Source organism: Motacilla alba, chromosome 3, assembly GCF_015832195.1.
Source record: "Motacilla alba alba isolate MOTALB_02 chromosome 3, Motacilla_alba_V1.0_pri, whole genome shotgun sequence".
NCBI lineage: Eukaryota > Metazoa > Chordata > Aves > Passeriformes > Motacillidae > Motacilla > Motacilla alba.
The window spans coordinates 50,632,547-50,653,665 of record NC_052018.1 but is presented as its reverse complement, the minus strand read 5'-3'; the positions used below and the strand labels follow the sequence as shown (position 1 = coordinate 50,653,665).

The 21,119-nt window shown below is 40.3% G+C and overlaps 1 protein-coding gene across 2 annotated transcripts; it reads right to left on the bottom strand.

Moving 5' to 3' along the window:
- Positions 1-10,901: 10,901 nt before the first annotated feature.
- GJA1 (gap junction protein alpha 1) lies at positions 10,902-20,203 on the bottom strand. Of its 2 annotated transcripts, none has more exons than XM_038133224.1 (2): positions 19,962-20,203; positions 10,902-13,979 (listed from the first exon to the last, which is right to left on the bottom strand). In XM_038133224.1, exon 2 carries the CDS (start codon positions 13,965-13,967, stop codon positions 12,822-12,824), a length of 1,146 nt encoding a protein of 381 aa, XP_037989152.1. In that variant the 5' UTR covers positions 13,968-13,979; positions 19,962-20,203; the 3' UTR covers positions 10,902-12,821. The 2 variants fall into 2 exon arrangements, with proteins under 2 accessions (XP_037989152.1, XP_037989151.1); XM_038133223.1 differs by having other exon boundaries at positions 10,902-13,983; positions 19,962-20,202.
- Positions 20,204-21,119: the final 916 nt, after the last annotated feature.

The following is a 21,119-nucleotide window of genomic DNA, read 5'->3' as shown; positions in this document are numbered from 1 at the left end:
CACAAGTGATTTATTTTACTAACATGGATGCAAGTGGGAAGCACACTCTCCCTTCCTACCAGGAAGCCTTGGAAGCCTAGCACAAAGACTCACAAACAGCTATGTCACAGATTTATGGAGATGATCTCTTTGTCTGTGAAAAGGTGTTTTTGAGAGACGCCAAATTTTCATACCTGCCTTTGCTATCCATGCAGGAGGGAGGGACCTAAAAACTTCATACTCCCAGATATCTCCAAGAAACTGACAGAGACACTGAGTCGAATTATCCCGTTTTTCATTCCCTTTGACTTCAGTGAAAATATAGAGGACCTGCCTCAGTTATGGCAGATGATGAGAGTAAGCAATACACATTCAACAAGGAGCTGAAGAGGGGAAAAAGTGAGGGAAAATTACTATCTACAGACAGCACAGCCATTGAACGACCTTTAACCTGTTTCTCTTTCCTTAATAAAGTTTTTGCCATGTGTGAAAGAATGACTTGGTTATTCATCACCAAGCTTCGGCACATGACCCAGCTTTTTCTACCATTCAAGGAATGTAATTTAAACTAGATTTAGAATGCTCTGCACAGCCAAGAGTGATGCCCGCTGGAATGTTCAGCTTATGTGGAATTGTTTGGTTCAGTTTAAATAAATAAATAGCATTAAAATCTAATCATGGAAAATGTAGCTGTTAAAAATAGACTGAGGTAGCACTAACTCAAAGGGTAGAGAAAAGGTATGTGCAGGAGGGACTCTGAGAGCCGATTCATCAAGTGCAAGAGCAACCAGACGACCAGCACTGGCGAGCTTTCAGGCACGTAAGCATCACCACCAGCTCTCCCCACCCTGCAGCAGGAGTTCCCAGCAGGAGTTAGACCTGTTTCCTTCTTTTTGCACTTCAGCCACTTGCTTTCCCTCCAATCAGATTCTCCACAGAGATACAAGATTCTCATCGAGCTACCTGTGGTGAGCCTGGCACCCAGCATGAAAACTGCTGTGCGCAATAGTTCTCCACCTGTGAAGCAGCTGTTCAAAAATTACGCAACACTAGAAAGGATTCTATTTTTCACCTTTGTTTGTAGCTTTTCATGCTTAGTTTTGTTTGTCTGTGCCACAGTAAAACCTCAGCAAGCAAAAGATGCCATGAATCCAAAGACTGGCAAAGATAGTTTTTCTCAAGCTGTTTCACCTTGTGCTGTTTTCTACTTTCAGTCATCAGCCTTAAACATGAAACTGTTATCATTCTTGATTAAGACATGTAAGTTAATCAGAGCATATAATAAAAAAAATAGCAAGACATTTTACATATTGGGTTCCATGATCAGTTTGTGTTTTGAGTATTTGTGAATTTTTACAAATGGAAAAGAATATTCCAGCTGGTGCAACTTATTTTGGATTTTCCAAGATGCACCATGAGAACAGACAAGAGACCTGGCCATGGTGTGTCATGAGGCCTTTAAAGCAGCCTGGAAGCCAACCAGGAGAGCTTATTCCAGACATCAACTTCTGCAAAGACCCAGTGATACTTTTCTTAGTGATCATGATGTTTTTTCACTACAACTTTCATGGCAGCATTACAGTGAATTCCACTTTCATTTTTGCTGCTGTAAAACTAAATGCCTATGGAAAACACAAAACTTTCTGACCAGCTGTACTCAAGCATAACAGAGCTTTTTGGTAGTTGAATTTCTGTCTCTGCTTTGGACAGACAAATGATGATGTTGCCACTAAGGATGGCAGGCAAGGTGCTCAGCTGCTTCTTCACCTGCACTGCACAGAGAACAGAACATCTCGTGCATCTGCTTCTAATCACTGCGTTACAGTGAGATTTTGTTTAAATTATTACTGGTTAGAACTGGCTTTATAATGCTGATATGCACATGAAATCTCTGCAGGAACTGACTAATCGGTGGACCACATCTTCCAGCCCTGAGGATCTGGTGGACAGACCAGGGCAATGACTGTGTCTGTTCTCCAATGGTGAGCCCTTCCTATGTCTCAGATGAGCCTCAGATGTTCTGTATAACACTAGTAATCTCCTTTTCCCCAATTTATCTATATAGAGCAGACAAAGGAAGGGAGTACAATTGACATTTTTCAGAAAGGAAATCTAACAGTAAAGGTCATTCAGTCACAGACTGGAGATTTCCTGAGTCTTCTTCCAGTGAATTGTGGTCACTGCTATTGGCTCAGATAAGACCCAATTCATATGTTAAATATCATATGTGACATCAGGTCACTACAACAAATTTTATAAATTTAATTAAAAACTTTAGAAAATGTGTATCAATTTAAAGTTTTTTTAGAAGTGAATAAAGGAAGTAAAAAAAAATGTATGAGAAACATGTACGTTCATGATGAATGTTGCCTGCAAAATGCTACATGATACTTCTAGTTCATTCACTTGTAAATTTATTAAAGAGCCCAGGAACACACAGGTGCCAAAACAATCATTTCTGACACTCTGGTTCTAAAAAGCTGCAAAATGAATCCTCCTACTTTGCCCAAAACATCTAACCATCAACAGATCAACTACTCAGTTTGCAGGCTTCTGCAAATGCTCTATTTACATTTGATAGGGAATGCCTGAACAGCACACAGTTTGAAAAGCTTGCCAGAATATGGCCCAGAGCAATGGAAAATAAGGCAAGATGTGGCGGAGGTCCGGTGGGATCAAGAAGTGCAATTAAAACTTAAGAGAAGAAACAGTGCTGACGAAAATGCTAGGCAGGTCTGCTGTGCACAGCAGCCTGGTGTTCTTCCCTGAGAGTCCCAGTCCTTGAGCCAGCACCAGCCTGGTTCAGTGCCTGCTGGTGACTCAGCACAGCAGGGCGTGACAGCTCCAGAAGCGTGGCAGCCGCACTGCTGTGGCGCTCAGACCTGCTTTGTAGCATCACCTTCTCTGCTGGACACACTGAATCAGCCACAGTGTCACTAGGATGTGGAAATACTGCCCTGAGCCCCAGGGCTGGCTGTGCCTCTGAACAGGTGTACCGTGCTCAGACACACAGAGTTTACCTGACCACTGAGCAGAGGTGAAAAAAAAGGAAGCAATGTCAGATAAATAAAAAAAAAGTAGGGCCAAATGAAGGTTCTACAGGGAATGTCAGTGTGAAAGCACAGCTGTACATATGGCTTTCAAAATGAGAAGTCTGGATTTGAAAAAAAAAAAAAAAAAAAAAAAAAAAAAAAAAAAAAAAAAAAAAAAGATGAGTTTCCTCCTCATACCATTGAAGTGGACATTTTCCCTCAGTGTGGCTGTATACTGCCTGGCAGAATTGTGAACCAAGCCACATTTCTCTGCTGAGTAATGTATTCATCATATGTTTCAAAAGTGCAGTCAGGCCTAGAGAAACTCATGAATTCCTGGAGACTCTTAAGCTCCGAGTTTCTCACTTCCAACACTTTTCACACTGTAATCTCGAATTCAAAATTCCATTATTGTTGTACATGGGAAGATCACAGAACATCTACTTTAGTGCAACTCTTTCTTTTGAAACATCCGTTTTCCGGCTGTCACCTTTTTTCCTACACCACGTCTCATGTAGCTGTGCCTTGTCACTCCCTTTCCTTCCTCCTGCTCAGAGACCTGCAGCTCCACTGCTGTAAAAATAGTTGGTGTGGGAGGCTAATTTCTCTTGCTGCAGAAATGAAACAGCTGTGATTGCTTGAAATCTGGAAGGACTACCCAAAATCATTCATCTCACTGCTCTTCCCCATCCCTTTTCCTTGTTTTGCTGCTTTTCCAAAACATTAATTCCTGTTTGAGGATAGGTGAGGTTATAGTTGTTATGTAGCGGCAGTGTGGATGAAGCTGTACTGATGCACCAAGGCAGAGAGAAAAGGCAGCTTTAGTAGGTACCTCTCATACTCTTGAGGTCATGTGCTGACTTTTCCTTAAGTCCAAGAGTAGCTAAAAATAAGCTGAATGTAACATACACAGAGAATACATGTCAATTAAAAATAATAGAATAAGCAATAAAAATAAAAGCAAAGAGTCTGAGTCCAAACCATCATTCACCAGTAAAACCCTCATTCTGACATATGGTTATGTTTATGGTTTTGTGTGATATTTAAATATAACAGGGAAGAACATCAATTTTAAAAAAAAAAAGAAACAGTGATCTTAAAATGGAGCAAAAATCAAGACATGGGAGTGCACGTATTCATTAACTGCATGGGAAGCAGAGCTGCTTCTGCTTGTCCAGTAATTCTGCCTGACCACAACTTTTGAAAACTAGTCTCAAGATTATTCTTCATTTGACCATTAATATATACAACAATGTAAAATTGTGTCTTTTTGTCCTATGGAATCTTCCATGAGAAAAAAATTATTTGTAAAGGGCAAATAAAGCACGGTAGGTTTTGTGCTGTGAAAATAAATGCTAGGCAGCGTACAAGTGTGAGGCAAATGAAAATTAGTAATGTTCTGAGATATTCCAAGTGTCCTTTATACAAAAATACTCTGTTCCTCTGCATTCTTTTTCTCACCAGTTTGAACAGACTGTTACTGCTTTTATTTTCTTCTCTTTTATTAATGGTGGAGTTTTGAAAAGGCTGCTTATAAATTTGTATTTGGATGATAATCTCCAGAAAATGCCAAGTTGAGCATTTAAAGAGCAAACCCCTGGACATTGGCAAGGACCTGTTGTAAGCTCACTGGAAATACTTGAAAAAATACTATGATATTAACATTATATTTGTCAATGGCAAACTCTAGATAAATTGTTCCCATGGAGTCTCATTGAAGTTTGTAAAAACCTATTTAACATTATATTTATTGTGTCTGCATCCCTTCTGGATTCATCAAATCAAAACTTTTTAATTAAAAAAATTGATATATTCTAGTTGCACGAATATGAAAATTCCATGCAATGAGATAATCTACCTGTGATCTTCTGCCAGCTTGACTGAGACATAGTTCAAGGTAAAATGTGTTTAGAATGTGTTTAGAGATCTGAAGTGGTAGATTACCAGCAAAGAAAACATTCCTGTTTCCTTATCATAGAGAGACTGGCTTCCTGCTGGTTGTGGATCCTCCTCCTGTGTGAAGTGTTAAAATATACTTATTCAGCATTTTCAATTTCTTTTAGTAGTGATATGGAGCTTATGTATGGTCTCTGTGACTGTTCAGATTCCCTCTTTGACTGTCACAGTGGGTAGTACTGGGGTTCATGCAGTATTGTCAGTGATGACTCCATAGCAAACTAATTATACAGGGTTCTCAAAGTGCTTTGAAGATGAAAGGCATGGTATCAGTGCAACTCCAGGTATGATTACTATTATTGTTTATATAGCATACATAACCATTAGTGGGAGCCTAGATTTGAGTCCCTTTAGGACTAAGGTGGGAGGAAGATTTGGACAAATTCCATGTCCTGACACTTTCACTGCACCTGGTTAAGGTAGATAACTAGAATTCTGAGTTCCCCTGCTATCTTCCTTAATTGTAAAATAGTATGAAAAAGAAAGTGATTGAAGCAAATGTGGGCTCCTATGAGGTCAGATACAAAATTACTTCCTAAGCTATAAGGCAAAACCTGTAGTAGTTAGCATTCATTCTAAATAAACAAAATAGGAGATACAACAGATTGTTAATTAATAGATATTTAATGGAGCAGGTTCTGCTAAGGTATTTGAGTGGTCCCCAGAACATGACACGAGGAAAAAAAAATAATCATATGGAAAGCTTTTTTAGTACAAAACACTAAATACCTGTGGCATAAGTGATGCAGAAAAGAAGTGGGTGGTGGGAGAAGACGGCTGCATGGGAGGAGTGAAGATGACAGAGATTAAGAGGATACTACAGCACACAGTAGAAGCCTCTGTCAGAATGCAGGAATCCTTTCACACCTTTGCAGCTTGACTTTTCAGGACAAGGAAGGATGATTGACCAGCTTGCCTTGATTCTATAGGAAATCCTATGGGAAACAATCCAGACCCACTTTCACCACTCGCATACCCTTTGCCATCACCAATTACACTAGCATTGAGGGATTGAGCACTACAGTCCATTCAAAGTCCACAGAGCTGGAACAACCAAAATGGAACCAGAAGAAATTCCTCAGAGATTATCCTAGACCTCAGCAAGTTACACAGGCTCATGGACTTACAGTTGGATCTTCTGTGTACTCCAAAAAAAAAACCAAAAAAACCCTACAGGGACTTGAATAAAAGAAGGAACTACGTAAAGCTCAAAGAAGGGTTTTCATCTCGCATCACTCAACAGAAACTCCTCGTCCTCAACAGAAGTATGCTAGGTCAGGCCAGGTAGGATTCTTGCCTGAGTAATGCTTCTTTGCCTCCACACACAAAACCCAGGTGGCAATCTTACAGTTGGCTATATATTCAGCTTTGAAACAACCATGATGAGTCTCCCAAATATATGGCAGAGTACTCCCAGTGAAACACTTTGAAGTAGTGATGCATAGATAATTTTGAATATTCCCCTTTGAATAGGGAAATTCAAAGTGTAAGCAGAGACTGTGTTTTGAAGAAGCCTTCCTGTGGAGGGTGTCCTATTATATGTAAATACTACCGAGAATAGCATGCAAATATGGTCGTTAGGGAAGGTCTGAATTTTTCCAGAGCAACTTCAATCTTCAGCCAAGGTACTTCAGCCTTCAAAGGCAACAAACTCTGTGACTCAGCAGAAGCTGACACTGAAAAGGCCTGTTTCAGCAAGGACCAGTGGTTTTCAGATGCTGAAGTATCCGGAGGATTTTCTAATGCCTTAAACTATTTCCCATGTTGCTCTCCTATTGAATTAGTTGCAGACATGCAAAAAAGAACTACTACCTATTCCCTGATTGCAATGTTTTGTTATCAACTGTGATTGTATTTATTTATATATTTGGGGCTGCTTCTGTTTTTCAGTATGGAATTTACACTGTGGATGGAAAAAGGAGAGGGAGGAGGATGAGAAGACCCCTACCCACGCTAAGCTCCCAGAGAAATTGCTCAGTTGCTTGGGATATGAATAACTTTCTAAGAAGGATGAGGAGAGACAAAGTCAAGATTTCACTCCCCAGCTGCCTAGCCCAGAAGAGTTAGATGCATGTTATACATTACCCCACACTCCCATATGTAAACCTGCAAAAATTTGACATGGACATCATGTAAATGTATTTCATTACATTAACAAAATTCATGTCTCCTTATTAAAAAATGCAAACCTTTGGACTACTTTTCATGAATTTGCCTCTAGACCAAGTTACAGTAAAAAGACAGTGTGAGGAAATAGTATGATTACATATATTTAAGTAGCCACATCCAAGATTTCACAGCTTATACTCATCAGCTTTCCCCCTGCAGTTATATAAATGAAAATTAAATGTCATTGTATCGCTTTCTTGGTCCAATCTGTTTATGTTTGATGTTGAAAAGAATTTTAGCATTGATTTAAATTACTGAAGTCCTGGAACTCATGTGAGCATTTTCTGTCAGATCTAATGGGAAGCATGTCACTGTGGTCTAGGCTTGTTTCGAGGAGCAATTTAAATGTCTGAACATTTTCCCTTTTATACTGGTCTATGCTCACATGTCTCATTTTGTTGCACAAATTTCCTCAACACAGCAGCAGAGACCTTTTTAAGTGATGGGAGAGGCCACAATCCCCAAAAAGCCATTACTTCTCACCAGTGACTCTCCTGGCTGACTCCCTTGACAGTGTATCACTAACCCAGTACAAGCTGTCCCAGATTCTCTGCCTCCAGCACTCAGCTTCTCCGGCACTCACAAGGAGTTAAGGCAGAACAATCCGTGTAAAAAAATGTCTGCCTTTGTCCAAGGTGCTTTTGCATGGTGAATGCCAGAAAGCTAGGAAGCTGGATGCAGCATTTTGGCTACCAGGCAGAAAGAGTGAGGACAGCCATTTTATAGGAGGCTGGTTTTACCACATTACTGACCAACTGGATCTATTTAAGCTATTTATATTCATGGTATCCATTGATAATGCTCAACATATCTACATCCATATCATCTGTATTGCTTCATAGGGTCTTTGGTAATGCTCTAGGTTAGGAAGCATTTAAGATAAGTTTAAGACAAGCCTTCTTTTTTTTTTTTTTTTTCTTTATGTCTATCAAAATACCTTTTAAATAGGAACAGGAACAAATAAGCTCTTCCTGTTTCAATCTAGTGATGTGTTAGCATCATGTAATTTACATCTGACACACTTTTCCAGGACTGGCAGAGTCTGGGTGTGAATATATCCTTGGGCACAGTCAAAAAGCACATGATTTAAGCTAGGGAAAGGCAGTCATCATCTTTGCAGAGCTGATTTTGCAGGCCCGTGTTTCTGGAGCAATTATGTTAGAATAAGTTAAAATAAAATGGAGGACACTCGAATAGTTTCATGCAAGTGAGGCAGATAATACATCTAGGTAGTGATTTCTCAGACATGATTTATGTTTCTGACCTTATTATCTATGTTCACAGTAGAAATAAAAGTAATGTAAGGAGTAGCTCTGTATCATCAAAGGACTGGATATTTGCCAGAGAAATCCTCTAAGGGCCATCCACCCCACCTCTGTCATCTGAGCTCTTGGGCAGATCTAATGCAAATGGCTGGAGAATGGCTGGAGAAGCATGACTTCTCACGAGAAGCATGAGAAGTCAAGACGTCTTCAAGGAGATTATGGTAAATCTGATTATTTGGATAGTAGAGCACATTAAAAAAATGTATGTCAGGCTCAGTAGAACGCTCAGTCCTGCTAGGTTTGAATTAGGAGTAAATAGAAAGGAAAAATTCTACAGGAGGAAGGTAAATCCTATTTTCTGTCCTACTTTGTTAAAATTCTTGAAAAGGGAGCAGTGGTAATCATGGAGGAATTACCAGAAGGATTAAAAGTAGTATTCTGTCTCAGCAGAATAGAAACAGACACCACCAAAACTGGAGGAGCTTTTGATCTGACATACTCAGAACTCTGGATTAACCAGCCAAGGTAACTTCAGAACTCCTACATCTGACTTGAAAAACTCTACTCCTTACGTCACTACTTTTTTTTCCCTCTGTTTTAATCAATAACCAGCTGTAGAGAAAGTCTGAGGGAAAGGCAGCATGGTGGTAGCACACAGCTGAGCCAATGTGTTACTGCTGAGTAGCACCAGAGTGCTGCAGACAGATGTGGGAGATGTGGTTCTGGACAAGTGACACAAGTGCATTCCTTAAAAATGATGGATTTCAGTGGGTGAGGAAGGTATGCTCACGTAATTTGTTCCGGTTCTCAAACTATTACTGTAGTTTCCACTTTAAATGTGGAAATAGAATTTCTAAATTAGGAAATAACCTTCAGTGTGCACTCACAGTATTTAAAATGTCTTGAAATTACATGATATGCATATAGATTTTAGGCTGTCTGTAACTTTTCCTTCTAACTTTACTCTTTAAAAACATTTCAAATTGCTGGGAGAGGGTGGAAGCCTTAAGATGATTTGCCTTTTTTGCAAAACACTGCTACACAAAACATAAAGACAATTTAAAAATAATTAACAGAATGTGATTTTGGGTTTTATGTTTCTAATTACCTTCAGAGATTGTATTTTTGCATCTTTTCCAGTTTGAAATCAATATCTGACATATTCTTCTACAAAGGCTGAGAAGTTTGTGCTAGCATTGTATCACAGCTTATTTTATGTCATTTGCAGACAAAGCAAATGCTGCTGCAGGGATGCTCTGGGAGAAAGAGCCTAAAGAACCAGAGGAATGGCAGACAAAATTATGGTGACTTTGAAGTGCATAATAAATGCTGTCCACAGAAATAAATCTAGGTGGGAAAAATAGCCTCTGGGATGTCTTTACCCTACTCATGTACACACATGCATTACCACCAAAAAAAAAAAAAAATCACTCAGAGAGCCTTGGCATTGAAGCACTAAATTATTTCAGTTGTCCAAGATGCCCCATGGGACATACCTGACATTCAGCCTGTCTAGGAGACACTACATTTTATCTCAAGGGGAGCCCTTCTCTGAATGCTTCGGTGTCCACCTTTCCAAGGGCATGATCCTTACAAAATGCTTGGAATGCCCTTCCATTTGTCTGTGCCCTTCCAGACAAACTAGGACAAGCCAGCTTAAATATGACTCATTGTTATTATTTAAGGAAAACTTCAAGGAGTCATTCCTTGTGCTGGTACTTTTGTAGTCTCTATCAGAGCTATAAATCCACTACCACTGCCTTGCACTTTTACCCATCTTCACTAATAAGAAGGGGAAGAATTTGGACTTAAAATAACAAGCAAATTTGAAAGTAAAACCTTTTATGATAATCACATGAACATTATATTTTCATTTTTCAAATAAAAGAAAGATTTGAACCACCTTACATCTAGAGTCCAATCCTGAAAAGCCAAGCTCTGTATGACTTTAATAGTAATGGGGACATAAAGGGTGAAGCAGGAGAAGCAACGTGCAAAATCCCAGCCCTATCAAAATCAGCACCTTTTTCCTAATGAGTTTGAAGAAAAGAGGTTTTAATTTCAGAAATTGAAACTGACTGTCACGTGAGCAATCTGATGACATGCAAACTGGACGCGATGACTTCATAATGTTAAATCTAAGCCATACATAAAAATTGCTTGAGAAATGATGTGACAATCTTTAAGGACTGTCATTTTTATAATAATTTGCAAATAAATATACATTTTCTGAGACTCCTAGCAAGATTTGTTCACGCTGAACACTACTTTGTTTCAGGAGTGGCAGAGACAATGCTTGTTTTTCCAGTTGTTGTGAGGGTGACTGAACACGGCCCCGTGGAATTTCAGTTCAAAGCAAATCCAGATGGATTAAATAAAGGAAGCTTCTGAAATGCAGAGCGAGTGGGGAAAAATGAGCATGGGAGGAATGAGTTTGGATTATCAGACTGAAACTAAAGATATCTGTGGACATATGAAACAGTAAAAGACAATTAGAAAATGTATTTATACTAAATTAAAACTTTATTGACTAATGTTCTCCAGACAACATGATCTGACAAACTATGGTTGCATACATGCAATGAAGTTGAAGACAACAGTAGTTTAACATGGAATGTCAAACAAATTAATATAATGTATTAAATGAAACAATTTATCTGTGTTGCTGCAAAATGAAGCCAAGTTATGTATTTCCTTGGTCAATCTGTGTTCAGCTAAGAGGCTATGCATTTGAAGAAACTGGTAGATTTCTTTAGCATACATTTCAAATAAATTAGCTAGAATTGTACTCTTTAAAAATCCTTTCAACTTCACTTGCATTTCAAACATAATCTAACTGTAAACACTAAAGTTGCTAGAGCCATCTAGAAAGACCTAACCGTCAAACTCCGTGGACATTGCAGTTCAGTAAATGTGAATATTTAGAACAAGAAAAATACCAGTTACTGCAAAAGCCATTTAGGCATATTTTATTATTAATCCAGCACAAAGCACTTCTTCTAAGTTTCTCACATAAAAGACTAAAGCTTGCTTACAGTACTACATCTTCTATCATTCAAGCATCATTATTACCTATCAGGGAGATTGGCTAGGTGACCTAATGGGTCTTTTCCACCCCTAATTTCTACAAAAGAAAATCATTCATGCCAGCAAGAACATGGTTCGCTACATCTTGGGCTTGATCCTGCAGATTTGTTGAGGCAAAACTCCCAACAACTTGAAAGAGAGATTTTCCAGAGCAAGACATCCAGGATTAGGCCCTTTAGATTTTTTTTTTATTTTTAAAAGAGCATCCATTTAGGATACATGGAAAATATTTTATAGAATTAAAAAAAATATAACAACGTGTGCTTCACTTACATTGAAGGAACCAGAGAATGTAAACACCATAGTGGCCCAGATCTTGACAACATCCATGAGAAAGTGTCAACTGCAAGTAACCTGTGTGCGTTTATTTCTCAGCCTATGCTTCTGAGGGTGTTTTGTGTATACCTTTACCTCCACATCCACACACATACCTACACCCTTAGTACACATAAAGGTGTGATAAAATTCACTAAAGGCAGTTGCTTGCTTGTCTTGATGCTTAAATCTGCAAGTGGCAGCAAACTGTGTTTTATATAATACTAAAGTAAGTAGCAGGACACAGGTATTGCTGTTGGCAAGACTGTGTCGCTGCTGGTTCCACGTGTGTGGAGCCATCCCGTTTACGCACATCACAAAATACACCTGCATGAAGGGCTGGAAGAGCAGGTGACCAAAGTATTTCTTGGTGGGCCATTCCTGAAATTTGAATTGAACGACTCAAAGACTGTAAATTGTCCTCACAGGAGCCTTCCAACAACCCAGGGGACCATGTAGGAAAGTTTACCTTCAAAGTGCACTTTCTAAGAATGGAATGTTCTTGACAGGGAAATGATCAGAGGCAATCCTGGACTTTTTTGCATGTTGAATAAGAAAAATGTTTTCATCTTCAGGTAGCACTTCACCCTGACAAATGTGAGTTCAGTTATTATTGGGTTTTAGTATTACGGAAGAATCTTTAGAAACAAACATGATAGTACACACATACACAGACACTCAGATATTTACAGCCTTTCTAGAAAAACAGCCCTTTACCTTAGTACTACCTATCTTTTTTCTTTTTTTTTCTTTTTTTTAGTATTTAAATTCTTTTAACCAGCTACATTAAATATCAATGTGTACTGTACCACCCCACACCAACCCCACACCCCCCAAAGAACCAGCAAGTATTTTAAAAGTTTGTTTGCTTGTTTGTTTTGCTTTTTTTTTCTTTTATGATTGTTAAAATCTCCTGCTTGAGACTGTTAAGTACCACCTCCACTGGAACAAGATCAGCACTGACGGCATCTTCCAATGCACGTCGTTTCGTAGTTGAGCAAGTACTGCATCAAGAAGCTTAGATCTCCAGGTCGTCAGGTCGAGGCCTGCTGCTGGCTCGGCTGCTGGCTCTGCTGGGAGGCCTCTGGTCCACAATGGTGAGGGGCTGCAGCTCATGTCCTGACGCCAGTTTTTTCGTGTTCTGGTGCTCATCGGAGAAGTCGAAGGGCTGGGCGTGCGAGTTGGAGATGGTGCTGCCAGCCTGCCCCATTCTGTTCTGCTCCGCGCTGTAGTTGGCCCAGTTTTGCTCGCTGGCTTGCTTATTGTAGTTACGACAGGAGGAGTTGTTCCTGTCTCCAGTAACAAGCTTGTACCCTGGGGGAGACATGGGAGACAAGGGGGCAGTTGGTGACGAGCAGCCATTGTAATAAGCGTATTTGGGGGAGCCACAGTCCTTGGAAGGGCTCATGGCACCGCTGTGGGAGTAGGGGTCGGTTTTCCCTTTCACACGATCCTTGACACCCTTGAAGAACACGTAAAAAAGCTCAATGATGTTCAAGGCAAGAGACACCAAGGACACCACCAGCATGAAGAGGATGAAGATGGTTTTCTCAGTTGGACGGGAGAGGAAACAGTCCACTCTGTGTGGGCAGGGGTCTCGCTCACAGGTGTAGATGGCATTCAGGCTAAACCCGTAAATGTACCACTGTATCAGCAAGAAAGCCACCTCGAAGACAGATTTAAACAGGATGCTGATGATATAAGTACGGAGCAGTCCCCCACGCATCTTCACTTTGCCATGCTCTTCGATCCCATACTTGAATTTCTTAATTTCTATTTGCTTGAGATGCATATCCACATTCACACCATCATTTGCCACTACTTTTAGCTCTTCTTCTCTTTTGTTCAGCTTCTCTTCTTTCCTCATTACGTAGAACACATGTGCCAGGTACAAAAGGGTAGGTACAGACACAAATATGATCTGCAGAACCCAAAAGCGTACATGGGAGATGGGAAAGGACTTGTCATAGCAGACGTTCTCGCAACCAGGCTGTTGAGTGTTACACCGGAATGCGGACTGTTCATCTCCCCAAGCAGATTCAACTGCTGTTCCCAAAAGCAAGATTCGGAAAATGAAGAGGACAGACAGCCACACTTTCCCTCCTGCAGTAGAATAGGCTTGAACTTTGTCAAGAAGTTTTCCCAAGGCACTCCAATCACCCATCTTCACAGGATGCTGGCTAAACAAGGACACAAAGGAAAAAAATAGCAAGGGTTAAGTCAGAGTTTTAGTACCTTTGACACACTCAATCAGCAATCAATGCTAATAGAGCAGTGGTGTCAACTTTGTTGTAATTAATGTATTTTACACAATCTGAAGAGAAACTGGAGTTTCAGTAAGTCTGCAGGTGAAGAGGGAAGTCAGGGAAACTGAAAAGAGAAAGTAACATATAATGTCTCAGAGCACAATCAAAAAAGTTCCTAATTTCACTCCAGTTTTCAGGAAGCCCATGATAGCCCTCAGTGACCACTGTGGTTGGCTCAGCTTCCTCGATGGCAGCCTCAGTTCAATGACCTCAGGTGAAAAACAGATGTGACACACAGCTGAAGCAGGGTGTGGAATAAGTAGTAGCACTGCCTAAATATGCTAGGAATATATGAAAGATTTCTCAGTTTCAGTGAGGATTCATCATTCAATGTAATTTTTATGTTCCCCATTTCAGACACTAAAAAAGCAAACCAGAGTATAACCTAAATACAATAGGTTACCTTGGGTTAATATTGGGGTCACATACCTAAAATTCTACCTTTGCAAAATACACGCCGTTTTTCCTACAGCAATATTAAACTGAACTTCTGCCTGTAACTTCATAGCATGTAATACATTTAAGGGTCTAGTTCCTAATGATGCCAAGTTTATACTCTACTAAACTTCAGAAAAAGCATTTGCTGTCTAAATTAAGCTTATACATTAGTATTTGCATCACGAAGATCAAAGAAAGCATTCTTTACCTACAGTTTTATGAAAGAACAAAAAATTGTAAATACATGAAACACAGCTAAGATCGTGTTACCATATTGGAGGAACTGGTTTCCTGTTTATCTGTGATTTGCTTAATTCATTGGAGTTTCAGGTTTGTATTTGCATCTTTTTGCATTTAAATTCCTTCTTTGTTTTGAAAGGAAAAGATTTAGCAGGGAAAAAAAAGGTAAATATGCTCTGTTTGTAAGGCGACTCCTGGCTTGTAATTTGCATTCCAAGTGTTGAACACTGCAAGTTAAAAGTGTCTTTCCTGACTTGAGTTTTAAAGTGCGCGTTTCTGGGACACAGGCAGCTTCTCAGGATATCTGGAAACACACAGGATGACATAAAATAAATGAAATAGTTTGCTTGATGTTCTAGATTCCTAGGAAAAACAAATTTCACTATAGATTTTTATCAACTGGAGAACGGAAATCTTATTAAAACTTATATTTTAACTTGCCTGACATGAAAAAGCATGAAATCATATGAAATCAGGAACTTAAAAGGAAAAACAATCATGAAGTTTCCCTTTTAATGTGAATGCTGCTGGGCACAGATATTTGTTCCATGGATGCTGAGTAATCCCTTCCTGGTATTAACAGTTTTGATAATGTCCAAATGATTTCCTCCCCACTGCATCATGGATATATTCCCTAGTGAAGGTCATTTATAGAATATGCACTTTTTTGGATAATTCATAAAATGGGAAATTTTAGCACCAAGGAGACTTGCTTTCAAGAAGAGGTGAGTCACTGGGAACACAAGAGTATAAATCTGGCAAACTCAAACATAACAATAGCTGCCAAATAAAAACACACCATTCCTGCCACCAAGTCTGAGAGAGTAATGGGAGATGAGTGTTTAAAGTACTCGCTCTGATAGCTCTGAGATGCCAATTATCTTTGAACCCCTGAAAAATATCCCAGGGCCATTTCCTCCATATGCCTTAACAGCTGGCTCTGAAGTCCAGCCACTGCAGCCTGTTGACCCTTCCTCATGTAATTAGCTCTTCTCATGAATGAAGCCCCATCAAAGGATCAGGCCTGCTTCAAACTTTTAAAACTGGGAGCCTCTGCTGGGCGGAGCAAACACAGCATGTTTGTCTCTGACACATCCCCCTCAGCCATCCTCAGCTTTCATCCTTCCCAGAAAAAGTGAGTTTGTCTTTTTTGGGCTGGAGCGGCAGGGAAGGAGTCAGGCAGAGAAGTGTGGAGGTCCCTGGGAAGTCTGGAATGAAATGTGACCACGTTCCTCCGCAGGCAGGGATTGTTAAAACAGAGAACAGCCTGTAACTATACAACACGTGAAGTTTGTTTTAAAGGCAAGCTATTTGCTCCATGTCCTAGTGCAAGGGGACAGAAGGAGCCTTTTTCAAGTAACAGCTTTTGATTTAATTGGTCAGCTTTCCAGTGACTAGAAACTATTGGGTTAACAGACTTTCCTCAGACTGAACGTATTTTTTTTACTGTCTAAATGTTATTTCAGATTGAAAGTCTGATTAAGAAAACAGAGGATATGTTATTTCTAGGCAGTTATGTGTTGTTTGTTTTCTAATTACACTCCTCTCTGGTTCATTAATGCAATATGATTTACTTCAGTTTTGACCTACTTAATCCCACACCTGCAGTATTTGGAGAATTTACTCCCTATTTTTTAATTTGCTTCAGCATGCAAAATTGCTAAGTTTCATTTGTGTCCGCTGGCAATATAAACTCCAGGAGGAAACATTCCATGCTTGAATTACTCATAGATAGTTCTGAAAAGCAACTTTTTAAAAAAGACATCAGTTACATGCTAGCCTTTGCCAGTGATAAAAAACCCCACATCAATCCAAAACATTGTACTGTTAATCAGATAACCTTGTGGTGGCACAAATATATTATTCCTTTTCTTAAGTGGATTCCATTGCTTTATGAAACACAGTACTTTGCTTTGTTGTAGAGAAAATTCATTCATCGGATCTAACTTGTTTACTTTCAGGGCACTGAAAGACCAGTTTTATTACCCGATTACAAATCTGTTTACAGGTACAAAAGGTACAAAAAGAGGTTTTGTATCAAACAGGTACTTAAGTATTCTAGCTTTGTAATTAGCTTGAAATGGTTGGCAGACAACCTTTAAAAATAGCTCTTTAGCTTTCTGGACTTCAGCTTGTTTTAACACTTCCATATAACTTAAAGGAGTCCACTGAATGACACAGGCTGGCCTATTCAATTCATACAAATTCATTACTTCAGTAGTTTAAGGATATGGCTGATGATGACTACGTGCATTTCATGAGTTCCTACTGATTAATACTTTACAGGATCATAACCTTCTCTGAGGCAGACTAATGCTGGCCTAGCATTAAAATCCAGCAGTCTTTAAAAGATGGATTTCTTCCAGGTCCTACTGTGTGTGGGTAAAAGCAGGGGAAAAAAAAATCCATAGAGCAGCAGGAGATCTGACAGCATTCATCTGCACAGGTTTAGGATGACCACATATATAAGACATTTGATTTGTAAGCCACAATTAAGAAATTCTAGAACTGTTTTTTTAAGGACGGCATTCATCATGTCATCTGTTCATATTTTCCAAGAAGAATAATGCAAACTCAGTGCTGTGGTAATGTCCTAGGTCTGACTACAGTGTTAGAAGGTCACATGCCAGTGGATGGAAGAGCAGTAAGGGTTAGAGTGGGTTCTAAGGTGGGATTGTGCAGCTGAAGTAATTGGGAACCAGGCCAAAGTTTCTTATTTCCAAATTTTTCTGTCTTTGTATTTGTGCTCACACACACCTAAACAACAAAAGAGAAGGTTCTGGACCCTGAACATAAATCAGCTTGAGGGTTTCCCAACAGTAACATGAATCGCAGACAAAGAAGCCGAGATATACAACTCATTGGGTTTGGACCTGCTGGAACAGGGAAGGCTAACTTTCCAAAATCTTATAAAAATAAGCAAATGCATTGCAGACATTCCCTTGCGAAGGTGTAGTTCATGTATAGGTCTGCAGATGAGCTTCAGTTCATTTCATCCACAGGACAAAGGTTACACACAAAATGCAGTAACTAGAATTTAAAGTGTCACAACTGTAGTTTTTCCTTTGTCCGCAAGTACTGCTGATGGTCAGTCACTACCAGATCTACCTCACATCCTCTGCCTTTTCCATCTTGTACCCTCCCCACCTAACTTAATTTTAAAGCACATTTGCAAAGGCAATTGTAAGCACTTAGATGTTCCCTGGTTGTACAAGTCAGGTCTATCCTCAGTGCTAATGCTCAGATTCATCCTTCTCCTGACTCACTTTGGAATTAAGGGAAGGAACGCTGAATTCCCTGAGGGGACCTCAGGCCCTCTGATGCTCCTGATTGAGAATCTTGAAATCTGGATGTCTAAGTACATAAATGGCACAAACAACAGCCCAGGTGCCTCTACATGAGACAAATTCAGTGAGTAACATGGGAAGGAGATACCAGAGATTGGGGGGAAAGAGAGCAATATATCTAATGAAACAGATGCATTGCTCAATGTCCTCTAACCTTCCCCATACCCACAGGAATCCTTGGCCCTGGTTCATTGCAGAGACAAATAAAATTAATCTCTTGGGCTTGCATAATATGAGAGCTGAGATAACTTTAGAGTGTTGAATCTGTCTGCGCTCCTGTGTGTATAAGCAAGCATTCAGCTTTATGTTGCAAATCAAATCCCTCGTGTCCATCCCTCTCTTCCCTCTCCTGATCCCAGCCTGCCCCTTGCCTTTCTGCCATTTGAGCGCTTGTGGGTCAGCGCCAGTGTTTGGCTTTGAAGTTTCTGAAGGAAACACTTCAGTAAACATCCCAAAGACTAGAGGCTTAAATTCTGCCGCGTCGTGTGCTGTCCAGATGTTAAAAATGGCAGGATGAAAGCTTCACGCAAGTCCTCTAACTCGCTCCCTCTGCGCGCACACACGCGTGCACACACACTGGGATGGACGTCAGGCAAAAGGTGTCCACATCCCATTTTTGTGCTCATTACCAGGGTTTTCGTCATAAGTATTACATACAAAAATGAAATCCTCAGAGGAAATATGCTGCTCCATGAGGCTTGTTGGTTATCTCAAGGCAAAATATGAGGATACAAAACAGTATCCTTGTTTGTGTGTTACTCGATAAGATAGACCCTCTGCTTCGTCTGTCTTTTAGCCGAAGACTATTTTTTCTCCTTCCTCGTGCTGCTTTTTAACTACTGGAGAGCAGCAGGCAACAACTCCTATGAGGAATCACTCCAAGTCTCGCAACATGAAAAGGTTTTTAGCTCTCCAAGAGATGCTGCTCAAGTATTTTTTCCTCTGCATTTTGACAATTAAGTCTTTGAGGTATTATACGGGGAATGTGTCATATGTGGGTTATGTACAGTCCTTCTTAGACAACTTTCATTTATATCTACCCAAGACTTTCACAGACATTGCCAACGTGGTAAGGCATATCATGATATCCCACATTCCTTCTCTAAAATCCCTCACTGAGGTTGCTAAAACAGAGTAACTATATACAAACCAGGTTAAAAATCCATAACCCGTGTCTGGATTTTATCACATCTATTTTAAAAGAAAAGGGGGGAAAAACTTATCAGGAAGACCACGTGAAAGTCACCACTTCAGTAGCTGCAGCATTTAACAAGGCATCTAATTAAGAAGCTTGCTCTGCTCAAACTATCAGGCATCAATCAGGATTTCCATATGAAAGCAAAACGTCTGGAATGGGACGCAGCCAAGGCAAGGTCTCCCTGTTACTAACTTCTGATGCAATTTCGGTACAGAAGAGTGAAGCACACTTCGGCTTTTTCTTTAAAAGAGCTGAGATAGCCCGAGAGGCGGTGGAGGGGAGAGATCGCTTGTGGCAGCAACAAATCTGCTCAGCCCGGCGCTCACAACTTCGCCGCAGCTCCTTCTTCGCCTGGACAAGCTTACAAGTTATAAAAGTGTAGCACTTCTAGAAATGTATAGAAATGTGACAAAAGAAAGCAAAGAATTCCTCCAAGCTGGAACTTGGCGCTTTAAGAGAACCTACGCTGTTTAGAGATGTGTGTTTTTAAACAAGTTCAACCCTCAACACAGTAACACAGAATCCTTAGGGTGCGAGGGAAAAAAAAAGAAAAAAAAGAAAAGAAGTGTTTTCAGAAAAAAAAAAAAAAAGATAAACAAAATGTTGAAAAAGGAAAACTTTCAACTTACCCTTGCTGATCAGCAGTGAAAATGGATCAGAGCACTTCTTTGGAGGGTTAAACTAAAATGGAAGAGCACGTTCAGGCACTCAGACCTGTCTATTTAAACTTTAAAGGCTACTGCTGTTTTGTATTTTTCATCCTTCCTTCCCCACTAATGAAAGAAAAGTGCTGATACCTCGTAAAAGTTTTTTCTAACTTGGAACACTGGGAGAGCTTTTAACAAGTTTTCAAGCCTCTGACTGTGCGAGAGGAGGGGAGAGGGAGGGGAGGCAGCCCAGGAGGAGGGGCGCTCTGCGGGCGGAGAGCTTGGAGCTGGGGGAGGAGGAGGCACAGGATTCAAGGCACAGCAGAAAAAGAGCCCGTGGAAAGCCGGGCAGCATGGTAGGCTGCTCTTGCTGATGTGACAAAATAAATACACGGGCAGTCTGCAGCCGCCCCACAGCCCCCGGTCACTGGGGCACCTGGGTGGCACAGTGACCGGATCTGGGCTCGCCTGCGACAGATGCAACAAGTTGGCTCTCTGGTGCGTGCCAGGAGTTTCACTGCAGGGAAAGGCAGAAATGGCATGAATGGCAGTGAAAGGCATCAATGAGTAACCAGCGTGGACATTCTGGATGCGGGGGCTGCATCTCCCAGCCACCACGCAGGAGAGGAAGCCCTCCCAAGCCCTCTCTCCTTTTTTGTTGTGAACACAGCCTTGTTTACCGAGGTCAGTTTCCTTTACGTGCACACATGAAAGTACACACCAAGAGCAGCGTGTTTGTTTCCACGGAAGATACACATCACATATTTTTTAATAATCATTTGTGTGTGCATGTGTACGTGTGTCTGTCCCACGGGAGAAATGAAGAAATTATCTCACATTCCAGGAAACTCTTTCCAGGAAACTTCAAAAAATAAAGCATAGTGCAGAGAATCAGGCTTCAGTAGTGAGAAACGGTCTTGATAATTTTTGAACATATTCTACAGAATAAAAGCATTCTTCAAAACTCATCTATGCAATTGGAACAAAACTCATTTGGCTTTGCTCCTGCCTAGACCCTGGTTTCTTGAAAAATGCCTTGTCTGTAGAACAGAGATTAATTTATTTCTTTATTTTAAGCTCCTCACACATGGAGTTCAAAAGCCATTAGGAATTGGTCTTGTCCTTGCGCATGTTATGGAG